General features: G+C 39.2%; 1 protein-coding gene across 2 annotated transcripts in view; it reads right to left on the reverse strand.

The window, feature by feature from the left end:
* The window catches only part of LOC308068623 (uncharacterized protein), a 38088-nt gene that overhangs the window by 6645 nt on the left and 18879 nt on the right, over positions 1 to 12564 (reverse strand). For both annotated transcript variants that reach the window (XM_080399529.1, XM_080399530.1), the window contains 3 exons: positions 3236 to 3497; positions 2377 to 2456; positions 1485 to 1563 (listed from right to left, as the gene is read on the reverse strand). In XM_080399529.1, the coding sequence (XP_080255655.1) occupies positions 1485 to 1563; positions 2377 to 2456; positions 3236 to 3398 (322 nt within the window). In that variant the 5' untranslated portion in view covers positions 3399 to 3497. The remainder of the gene's footprint in view (positions 1 to 1484; positions 1564 to 2376; positions 2457 to 3235; positions 3498 to 12564) is intronic.

The raw sequence follows: 12564 nt of genomic DNA on the forward strand, positions 1-12564 counted from the left end.
CCACAAGAGGACACTCCTCCAACATTAATTTTTCAAATTACAGCTCTAATTTTCAAGTCAGTCTCATCCTGGTGTTTTCCACTGACAAGGATGAAGAAATCTATTTCCCACTAAGGCAGCAGTACCAGGAGACATAGTTTAAATAGTTTTCCTGTACCCTTATCTGATACTGAATCACAGAGATTCCATACTGGGTTTCCTGTTTCCTAAGGCTAAATTTCACATTGCAGAAATAATCTGTGATTTTCAGCATTTCTGAACTTGCAGAATCCTCAGATCTACTGATGGATGTATGGCTCCCTCCACTTACTACATAAACCTTATGACAACACCCTTATTTTTCTTGGGCCTTTTCACAGATTGCGTCAAAGTAGTCCTGAACGAGCAGTCAGAGATCACTGATCTCTGATCACCGTGAGGGAGTGATAATACCAGATACCCAGCACCAGAGACACAACGAGGAAGCAGGGCAAGCTTACATTACTAAAAGCTCTACTTGCCAGGAAAGATTTTAAGTAATGACCATGAAAACGCTAGACACGCACAAATTCTGACTAACTCATTCCCAATTTTCACTGATAAGTACTGTGAGTAATAAGACACTTTCTCCAGTGACATATATTCTATCTGAGGTTCTCTGTTCTTTCAGTGGGTGTTTCAGACAAATGGTGGAAAACAAAGAAAGGATTAAAAAACCCAACCCATTGCCTTAAGGTTACATACTGAAGTAGCGAATGAAGCCAGGAAACTTAAATCTTGGTCCTGCCACAAGATTTACTAACTCAAAAAGAACAGGGTCTCTCTCTCTCCCCCATCCATCTGACATCAAAATAAGCAGCCATTACTATACACAGTATTTCTAAAGTGAGAATATATAGCGTATGACATTGCTATTAAATTGTCACACTGTTTTATTAGAATACATGCTTAAAAGATCCCAAATGTTTGTTCTTCAGAAAGAAAAACCCTGTGTTATGAAATGCTGATGTTAATTTCCAGCCTTCTTATTTAATTATTCTTGTTTTTTCCTGTTCAGTCGTTGCTGTTGCCAGCTTATGAACTTCTTCAGTAAAAATGCAAAATGAGATATACTGATCTACTTTTCTCCACAATAAAACAAAGAGCTTGGTTTTTAAAACTGTAACATAAGGAAAAAACTTTAAATGTTATATGTAATAATTATTGAGGTTTATGATCAAATAGTGAACTGTGGAGGGGCGGGGAGGAATGAAAATTCTGAGACTTTAAAATACATAAAACTTTCCCATAAAATACTTTCTAATTGAAGTAAGAGCTGACTCTTTGATAGTTTAACAGCCTAATTTTAGGGGGGAAATATGCACACTGTTTCACACACATTACTTCTGGTAAAGCCTCGGGAAGGCTATGTAACAGGCAGCAGAAAACAGTTTGTTTTTTATTATTTATCAGTACCTATGGACTTGGAATGTCCCATGGAAAAGACTGGCTATTGTCTATCGTACCAGTGTCATATATCCAGAGAGGAGTTTTTCCTTGTGTGAAAGCAGAATCCACCATTCCACCAAAAATATACAGGGTTCCCTGCAAAATGCAAAAATACACGTCACTTACAGGTAGGCATATAGCATAAAAATATTTTTTAAAACAACTCTTAAATTAGAAGGCTGCCATCACCAAAATATAATTAACAATAACGCATATGATGATCTATTACAAAATTCAAGAAGCAATCACAAAAAGCCACCAACTTTTAATCATGTGTTTATCCTCTCCCAGTAGGAAACCCCGATGAATGTTCTTGCTGTTTTAACAGGGATGGAATTCCAGAGCCACTCACTTCCTCGTCCATCTGGGACAGCTTAAGGAATGCCGGTCTGGAGCTCTCAGAGGCGTTGCTCAGGTAATATTAGATTATGCATGTTTTATAGAAATATTTCATTGCATTGTAGCTCCTGATACCCTAAATTCTGTTTTCCCCTCACAGGCAAAGCTGTAATTCATATTTGCTTTCACTCCCCCGTCCTTCTATGCAAGTTCTTAAGTGAATGTTTTTATGCTGTAGCTTATCATGCAAATGAATTCAGAGCAACTGTTACAACTATACAACTAAGTCAAAGAATGTGCTGCCAAGGTCTTTATTTTGTATTACTATTATGCACTGAGCACACTGACTGAGGAAATCAGGGAGCTGCACACTGCTGCAAAGCTAAACTGCTGTCACTTTATTCAGAAAGATTCCAAAACATTGGTACAGCTACATCCAGAATTGCACTGACACAGAAGTATTTTGTGGGTCTAGTATCTCTGTATGTAATAATCAATGGCATTTTATTTCATTGTGTAATGGTAAATAAACTGTCAGGATATGGACAACATAAATCTTGGTCTACTTACCTTATAAGCCACCATTGAATGTTCTTCCAGTTCTTCTGGACCATTTCTTGAGCAATCCAGTATTTCCCATTCATTTTTCACTACAAAGCAAAGTTGAAGTTAAGGCAGTGGTGCACTCAACATATAAACATCAGTTAAAAGGTGGAAAGATTGGCTTTGAATTTGGCTGCGCTGCCACTCACTGGGGGAAAATGAAGTGGTTTCTCATCTTTCTTGTCTGTTAGTTCAGAAGACTTGAGGCACTTTCCCCAAAATTAAATATGTGCATTTTTCTATTTAGTAAACTTAAATTAATAGAAAATTGATCTTTTTACTGCTTTTATTTTAATGCTGTACTGTTACCTACATCAAAGTTCAGCTATTCCATAAGCATAAACCCCAGCACAATTCTGTTTTATTCCAGTAACAACTGAACAGGGAACACCATACATTCAGCCAAAAAATACAAAGGGTCATATTTGATAGTGCATTATTAATAAAATCCTACAAGGTATTGTATTCATGTGATCCCTTTGTATACATTCACATGCATAAACTATTCCCATGTTTGCTAAAAGAATCAAGAAAGCAATGTCTTTGATATCCCTTGCTAGAACTAGGGTATCTTAAATGACTCAGTATTTCTGGACAAGGGGGGGAAAAAAGAAAGGAACTGTACGGAAATCTAAATTTTCTGGTACTCCTGCAACAGGAACAAACACACACCATTTGCCTAATGAATAAAACACAGTTTATCCATCATTGTGATGGAGAGGCTTTAAATGGGGATAATCCATTAACTACAGAGTATCGCCAGCTTTACCATGACTGGATGTAGCACCTCTTTAATTCTGACATGTAAGTGAAGGGGCAAAATTACCTATGTTGTATCGCCAAAAATCCTTGAGACCCGTAGTGTTCCGCCCTCCATAGAGATAAATAAATCCTCTGCAAATGATGCAAGCATGTTTATATCGATTGCAGGGAGAGGGCTTCTTCTGGGGTGCAGATTTCCAACTACCATGTGCAGTTTTTCCTTTCATGCTGACAACTGGGATCTTATCCGAGTATCAGCTTGCAAAGAACAGCCATGTCAGGGGAGGGTCCCAAAACAACAGGGACGAGCTTTAAACCTGCTTGGTCTGTAAAAAGACGAAAAAATAGTATCAGGTTAAAAAAAAAAAAAAAGGAGGGGGGGGGAAGATAGCAAAAAAAGAAAAGTTTCTGCCTTATGCTAACAAGTTATGCTGTTTCTTTTCATTCCCATCAAAAGCAACTTGGTGATTTTGGTCATTGTGATAACACGCTAAATTAAGTTAGGCATTTGAAATGCTGACTCTCAGTCCTGTATCAGCAAGAGTGGGACCGGAGTATTCCTGGAGCTGAAAGTTTTCCAAAGAATGTCGGTGAGCTGAAGCCCTAACATTTGCAGTATGGTAGTAACCAAGGCTCAGTCGTTTTTCACTAGTAAAAAGTACTTAAAACAAACCCGTACTTAAAATAAAATGCAGAATGGTGAATATTACAGATGAAAGTAATGCATTTGTAGTTGTCTGGAATTTATTTTGACATTCATCTGTAAAGCAGCTGAAATTAGGATGCATCTGGAAAAAATTACACTCTCCTTTCATGAGCCACAAGATGTCACTGTGCTCTGTGAAGCCAGCAGGACCAGGAACAATATTCCTCTATTAACCCTCCTTAAAATATATCATGGTCACTGTTTTGAAGTAGATTGTTTCATGAAGCACAAAAAAAAAAAAAAAAAAAGAAAAAAAGAAAGAAAAAATTAGTGTTGGGCCAAATTCTGGGATTTGTGAGGTGACACATGTCACCAAATGAGGTGACAAAGTCTCCCAATTCCAAGACTATTTCAGTGAAAGCCAGATTCCAGCTGTACTGAGGACCTAGGATGGGAATTGATAGGTAACAACCCGTCAGTATGGACACACTGTTAACTTTTCAGTACTGCAAAGTAATGCCTGTGCTGCCACAGTTGCGGTGTTTTCCACACAGCTTCTCCAGTTTAAACAGCTTAGCATAATGATCATGTAGCAAATCCATTCTTTTGATTTGAGACTATTTCCAAGATAAATGTGATAAACCTATGCCTACTTGGCCCAATTATTTATAATTAAAGACCAAAAAAAAAGCCAAAAACCAGCAGACATACCAAATTTGCCCTGGACGTGCAGCAATAAAACTATTTACATCCACTGAGAATTTCCATTCCAGCTGCTGTCTGTGGCTTTCCTGAGCAAAACGGTGACAAGGCTGGAAATATTCCCTCCATCTCTTCAGAAATGGGCTGACAGTAACAAAGCTTTTACAAAGCCTGGTCATTTCGTGTCACCAGCATCCAGCTCGGTGCACCAGGGTCTCAGTGTCTTCAGCCTGTGTGTGTTCAGTGCATTTTTCAAAGTACCCACTGTTCCCCCCAAAGGCTATCTTCTTTGAAGAGATGCCTTAGATTGCAAGTTTTGGTTTCCCAGGTTAATTCACAATGACACTATACGAAAGCAGCAATGCTGCTGTCAAATCAGAAACCACTGCCAGGTCAAGTTTGAAATGTAAATTGTTTCCCACAAATGGTAATTTAAACTTTCTTTAGGCCAGGACAGTTACTTAGAAATGCAGCAATGACCAGGCTAGGTTAAACAAAGCCCTTTTCTTCAGATCTACACGCAGGTATTTTTCTTATATGCATTGCTACAGTATGACTTAAGACTTAGGAACTGTGCCTTGATGTTTGTTGTATGAAATATATATGCCAGTGAAGGTCAACGTAAGCACTGTTCACCCTGTGCCATCTGATTACAGGATGAGGGAGTATGTACAGAGTCTTCAAAGTACCTAGGTCTCCACCAAAATTTGCTGTGTTATAAAAAAGAAAGAGCGATGTTCTCTTGGACTCAATTATGAACGAGCTGTTAAATAAAAAAAAAAAAAATACTTTAAAAGATTTTCGTAAAACCAGTTTGTATGTCCATAAACCTACTGAGTAACAGTGACCAGCTACTTAACCTTTTCTTTATTTCTCTATGTACCTCTATAATAAGCCTTAGTTGTTATTCTGCTCTCCTGCATGTCGTCTGTTTCACTGCTACACTGGAAGCAACATTTTTGTTTCACAGATTTTTCAGTACTCTGCCTCTATGCCAACATCCCTTGTTTGGAGAGGTTTATATATCGAACGAGGGTCCTTGTTGTCCCTTCATGCCGTTTCCTTCCTCAAGGCCCTAGCAGATGAGCCCTGGCAGATCAGCTGCAACGTGACCGCTCCAGTTTGCTGCTCCACCAGGTGTAGCAGCAAGGTGTGTACCAGACCCAGTCACTCCAGTGCACGGCTCGGCTCGCTGCGCTGCATGCAGCGGCTGTTCCACGTCGGGTCCACTGTAGAGGCACCCATCAGCAAAGTGCCAACGCAAAATCTGAGAGGCCTTTACACCTTAAATTACCATTTAAGCAGACAGACTGTCTGGAGTGATCTGGACATGCTGAGACTCGGGAGCTGAGTCTGTATCTCAGGTATAGATATCTTCAAGCACTCACTTTGTGCTGCTTCAAAAACAGCCTTCTATACTGGTAGAAAACGGAGCCTGGTATCTGCTCAACTCCCTCTTTAAAATCAGATGGGGTCCATCAAGCTTGTGCTGAGCCGGTGACAAAGCCTAGCTGAGTACCACACAGGTATAAAGTGCTTTTTGCATCACGGATCCCAGGTCCCTGCATTTTCTGGGGTATCACCACTGAAACTGTCCTAAAAATACCAAGTGACCTGTAGCCCAGTATCTCTCCAGTATTACTCATCTCTCTCTGTTAAATGTATAGAAAGTTAGGACACAGCCTCTGTAAAACATGAACAGCTTAACTGTTGCTCTGATTCCTGAAATCAAAATGAAGCAACATGCTACAGTGAAATGTTTCAGATACTAAGTATTCTATTTGCAAAACGTGTACATATTTATTTTCACTGTATCTGAAATTTGTAGTTATCGCTATTTGTTCCCAAAGGAAGTGAGCCCAGGAAGTGTTTATGAGATTAATTCTACTGCATCCCTCTCTTCATGTACTTACAGAGGAGTCCTGGGGCAGCTGCACATAATTTGAGGAAAAACAAAGATCACAGTAAAACAAGCTATAGAAGACACAGTCACATTTCATATTTTTATATATGTATCATAATAATATGAAATGCATTTATCTAATCTAATTTATCATCCAATTTATCTCTAAAGTTTACCATTTGTAAGACTGGAATATATTCAGTGACAAAAACATGCTAGAGGATCTCTTGTAGCACATTTGGCAAGACTAGCTATTCAGATTGCGTTCATCTTTTTATGCAAGCCAGTATTGTAAGCTATTACTGGGGAAAACTGAAGTGCATTCTTTGTACTTTGTTTTCTCTGAAAGAATACAAGACTGGCAGCATTTACAAAGGTGTGTGTTTCTCTTTTCCAGGGTATGAAGTAGTGACGCATCGTAGGTGTGTAAGTCCATAATACTTTACGGCATGCTATTGAAAAGGAAAAAGCAGCTGAAGTCATGAAACACAGATTCCCTCCCTCACTCTGCCAAGCTTCTGTGTAACCACAACCCATTCGTTTCTTTACTTCCACAGCTAAACGGGGACAAGGACACCTCCTTAGTAAAACACTTCAAATTTGCTGATGCAGTGCTGTGTGGAAGTGCCAAGGTATTACTACTATTGATACGATTTGATTTACAAAGGTAAAATAGGCTTGTCCCCCCCCCAGCTATAAATCTGGTTATTCCTCTTCCTACATATTTCTGTTTGTTATTCTTCCTACAAACCTTGCCTCCTATTATACAAACTTTCAGAGAAGAAGACAGCCCTGATTTCATACAGTAGATTAGCAACAAAATCCTGTCCATTTGTTTATCTACCCCAGCTGAACTCTGTGTAAGGCAGGCGAGCAGGATGGGATAACAAAAGCCAATCTGGGATTAACTAAAGGGGTGTCTCCTCCCAGTCACACCTCCTGAGCATCAACTGGCCCTTGTGAATCACGGCCATTCACTCTCTCTCGGCATAGAGCACTCATAGAAGCAGACCTACAACAGATCAGTTAACCAACCTCTTCATTTCAGAGTTGGGAAGCAAACACATTCAAAGTTAATCTTCAATCTTGCCTTTTATCACTGGTATTTTAAATTATGAACTTGACTCCTGGACTGCCTTTCTATAGAACTGGACGCCCCCAAAGTTCATCTACCATCTACCTTAACAGTCCTGTTTCCAAAGAAAAACTGCTGCTCTTCTGAGAGCAATGTCACCAAGCAATATCCTGTGTGTCATGTAACACTGACCCCAGCTTCAACTTGCTACAAGTGAGATCAATTATCCAATAGGAAGCTCTAACTTCAGCAGAATTTCCCAAAAAAATACCCAAAAAGACAACTCAGAACGTTTTTATCCAACTTTTATTTTCCAAACCAGCTGTAGCACACAAAAAAATGGCTGCTGCTCTCCAAACTCTTTTGCCATTTCATTCTAAAAATAGCTCCTGTGCAATCAATCCCAATTGTCAAACGGCTGGAGAAGCTGCGAGACGAGGACCTCAAGAGCTGCAATTAGCGTGGTAACTATAGCACAGAGTGCTTATCAATTAATGGCGCCACACTACTGTTTCATAATACAAATAATTCAGGAAATGTTGCAAGACAGGAATTACTTCAGGAAATGTAGCTTATGTGTTCATTCTATAATTATTTATATTTCTATTAGATGTGGTTTCTCAGACAAATGATTTATTTATTTTAAATATTACTTAAATAGATCTTCATTAAAGCTTTTTTTCTACCTTGGTCCCCTGATTGATTTCCATCTGTTCTCAATACACTCAGAAAAGTTTCAGATTTACAGAGATCGAGCCTTTTGAAATATACGAGACATGAAAACACTTATATTGGGGAGGAAAAGTAGCAAGTTTTGGTTTGTTTTTTTTGGGGGGGTTTATTTTCTTAATGACCCAGTTTTTCTGAACTCAACCCTTGAACCTTTCCATGCAGAACACTGTATTTTCTTATTAGGCAACCTGAGGCTTTACTGCTCTTCAAAAATACTATCAGATCTTCCTGATTCTACTTATCTTGGAAACCTTTGCTTTAGTGGTGGTTTTATTATGATGCTTGCTCCAATGGGACTTCTTGCATGAACAGGGAGGAAACTTGTGACTGAAGACTTGCAAGGCAGTTACAAATTTTTCAAAGCAAACCCACTTTGTTTAGAACAGTTTAGAAAGCAGGGTGGGTTTTTTTTGTTTGGTTGTGGTTTTTTTTCCATTATATTGCATTTACTTGCAATGCTTTACTATATGTGATAAATTTTAGTATCTTCAGGTTTTCTATTTTATGATTTCCTAAATCCAAGTTATTATGAACTGTTTCTGGGTTGAAGGGGTTGTTTTTTAGGTTTGGTTCTTTGGGTGTTCGGTTGTGGGTTTTTTTCACAAAATATAGGAACTAATTTCCAGAGATGCTCAGCTTCAGAATTTCAACCTAAAGGTCCAGAATGGCTCTAGAAATACAGGGTATGTATAATATTTCTGTATTATTAGAATTCTGAATTGACATAAGGGCCTTGATTTGTTATGTGTAGGTGTATATGTGTGTATGACTGAGCTTACAACCGAACAAGACAAAAGGAAGGACATGGAAAATGGTATTTCTTCTTACAGGTGGAAGCTGAAGGACAGAAAGAGGATTTGTAAAATGGCAAATCAAAGCAGGGGATACAGCTCCATCCTGATCTCAGGGTTCAGCAAAATGACAGGTACTTTCAAGTAAAATAGTAGCACCCCTGTTGTCTTTATAAAGCTTGGTGAAGACATAGTGAAAATTTACAGCAAATCTGAAAGGCTTTTATGTTAAATAACCCTTACTTGAATTTTAACACGTTCAGGGTAGTATTCTTAAAAATTATCACTGCTGTATTTCAGTGCTTCAGTATGCTATTTGTAGTGAACAGCTATTTCAAAGGAGGTAACTCTTCTAAAACAGTCATTTATAATTACAGTTTCTACATACTGTAAACCTATCTAGGTAACTACTGGAGTGTGCAGTCGTAGACTACCGAGGACATTGGCACTTCTACTGCAAAACAGATGAAAGCACCATAACTCTCTCCTTGTGAACAGCTATCTGCCTGCTTCTGGAGCTCTGCAGTTAAGGTACTGTGTTTCTTTAATGCAGATTACATTAATATTAAAGCACTAATTTCAAAATTTCAGAGTATATTTATATGTTTGCATATGATTCCAAATTAAATTTTGCAAATTGACATTATTAATACATTCTCTTTGGGGTTTTCTTCTAGAAGCTTTCACCCAGAAAAGAAATCCTTCATGTTCATTATTGTGTAGCACTATTCCATCACTATTACAAAGCTAGTTCTTCAGTAGTAATAAATATAAGAATTCATTAAATAAAGAAATATAAATACATCCAGTTGTATTTTCCATGTGCTAGGTATATCTCTCATTTTTAAGTAAACAAATACAACTTGGTTTGGAGTAATACAGTAAATATTTAATCTATTTCCCAAATATGGTGGAGGGGGGGGGGTATCTGTAAAAAGGAAGTTCAGTACTTAAAATATTTTATTTCTGGGATTGTTACATCTTTATATACAATTCTAGTATATGCATCAGGAAATTACCTTTGCTGCTGTATTGAAGTAAGTTTTATGGTACAGACAAAAAATAAATACATCTTTAATACCTTACTTTCATAGCTTATTTTCCTTAGGGAATTAAAATTTCAGTTGTTGGATTTTGTTTGGAGGTTTGGGGGTTTTTTGGTTGTGTTTGGGGGGTGGTGGTGTTTGGTTTTTTTGTTTAAGAATGGGGATTTTTTTATAACTAAAAATTAGAATCTGTAGTTTTGAGTAGTAGATGTCCCCAGGTAATCTGTTAATTATAACTTCCAGCACTGCAGTTAATAATTTGACTGCAACCCAATTTTGAATGAAGTTTCTGAGAAAGAGCTTCCCGAAATACACATCTGTAAGTGACATAAGTACTACTCTTAGTAGAATATTTACTTCAGAAATCTAATCTGCTTTTCAAGTCTCATTTAGAGTCTTGCTGGTGACTCCATCCACAGGTGTGTCAAGAGCTCAGTCACTTGTTGTCTGACCATACAACTGGGATAGATGCTCTGCCTGTGAAGTGTCACTGCAACAAGATGGCTCTTCAGACACTAGCCGCGACAAACAGGTAATTTTTTTTATGTCCTAGATATAGCAGAGGAAGGAAATACAGTTCCTGGATCTCATACTTTAAGGTCAAAGACACTGAAACTCCCACCATGTTCACAGGGCAGTCTAAGATGTACTTGGCCTTTTACCCTTTCCTTGGAAGTAATTTGTACTGTCACCACTGGAAACAGGTCATTTCAATACATGGGTCATCACCCTTTCCCACCAGAAACAGCTGTTTTCAATGTTTCTAGAAGGCATCATTTGGGGATTTCACAAAAACTTACTAGTTGGATTCTTTCAAGATACAGTAGGTAGATGCCCTGGAGATTCAATGTAATATATCTGTACTTAGGTGTGACTGAATGCATCTTCTTGACAGCCTGTCACCTGCTGCTGAAGCAACTTCAAAATACTTTATTTCCTGAGGGAGCCTCTACTCACGCCAATTCACAAAATTTTCTAGGTTAGGAAGAAAGACTCTGGTTGACAAAGGAGTCAGTGGCTGTCCAGTCTGCCTACTCTCCTCAGGCACGAATTAAAGAGTACTATAGTATATACCTGACAGCTGACAGTGTATTAGTGAAAAGTTATTATTGTCCATCAAAAAAAATTGAATGCACTGAATTTTACTTGTTTGTTCTTTATATTCCCTGACTGAGGAAAAGAAACATCTAATAAAACACTCAACCACACTTAATGCCACTCTTCCTGGAAGATAGACAATGTGTTTCTCTTGTCCCCAAGACATCTTGCCCTTAGATGCACAAGGAGCAATGGGATAGAGAAGACATACAAGGTTATGGGAATAGCAGAAGCTGTAGCTTGAAGAAATGTGAGGGAGGAAAGAGAGGGCATTTGGCAATGAAAATAAGAAAATGTTCCAGCTGGCAAATATTAAAACATCCAGATATCATGTTAGAATCAATATGAATTTAGATTACACAGTATGGGAGAAGTCATGAGAGACTTGCGTGAGAAAAAATCAGATGGCACAATCGGAAAGACTGTCAGTAATGACTGGAGGAAAAACTGAGTACAAAAAGGATCTTTTATAGGGAAGATGAATTTACACAGTCAGGTGAAAGATGGTTGCATAAAAACAGATGATACAATTGCATAGCCGGAATACACTGCATTGAGAGGAATAGCTGGATTTTAGTCTGGCGAGGAAAACAAAGGTGTCACGCGGGCAAACAGTAATAATAACCGTGATGGTTCACAATAACCTTGATGCCAACAGTTACTGGGCTGCACCAGCAAATGGAAAAAACCCAAACCCACATAATTTCAATATATAAAGGAGACAGAAAGCATATGAGTAACTTTACACATACACGTTGTCGCTCCAAATTCAAAGGGAATTACTCATGTGAATAAAACCAGTGATATGCATAAGCCCGCACAATGTAGCCTAGATACCAGAGCAAAAGAAGGACCAACTCTTTTGTTAGAAGCCTGAAAAAAATGTTTTGCAAGCTGTTTTCATATTCAGACTCCGAATGACAGGGTCCATTTTTGCCTGGTGCCTGGCTTTCTGAAAAATCCCCACTCCCAGCTAACGTGGTCCAGTATTCATGCCAAGCCAGATGCACTTCGGCTGGGGTTTTGGATGGTTGCATTTCTTTGTCTTCTGCTCGGTAGAAGGCATTTTGTTGCTTTATGCTCTTTGATTGTGGAAAAGGGAATGAGCAAAAGGAGGGTGGTGAATCTCCCTCCCTGAAGTGGAAGGAAGGAAAAGAGCTCTGCCTGGCCCCACCACAGCCCTCCTGCGCCGCAGGTCCCTGTCCCCAGCGCTGCCCTGGCTGCGGGGCGCTGCCGCCGCTTCCTTCCTTCTGTTTGCGAAAGAACTTGGTGTGCGACCGCACACCGTGGTGCAACGGCAGCGCCGCGCAAGGGGGCAGCGCCGCGCAGCGCAACGGGGGCACGGCCGAGCAGCGGGGGCTGCGCCGCGCCAGGGGGCACTGCCGCGCAAGGGGGCTGCG

The sequence above is a fragment of the Falco punctatus genome (genome assembly GCF_963210335.1).
Source record: "Falco punctatus genome assembly, chromosome: 8".
Taxonomy (NCBI): domain Eukaryota; kingdom Metazoa; phylum Chordata; class Aves; order Falconiformes; family Falconidae; genus Falco; species Falco punctatus.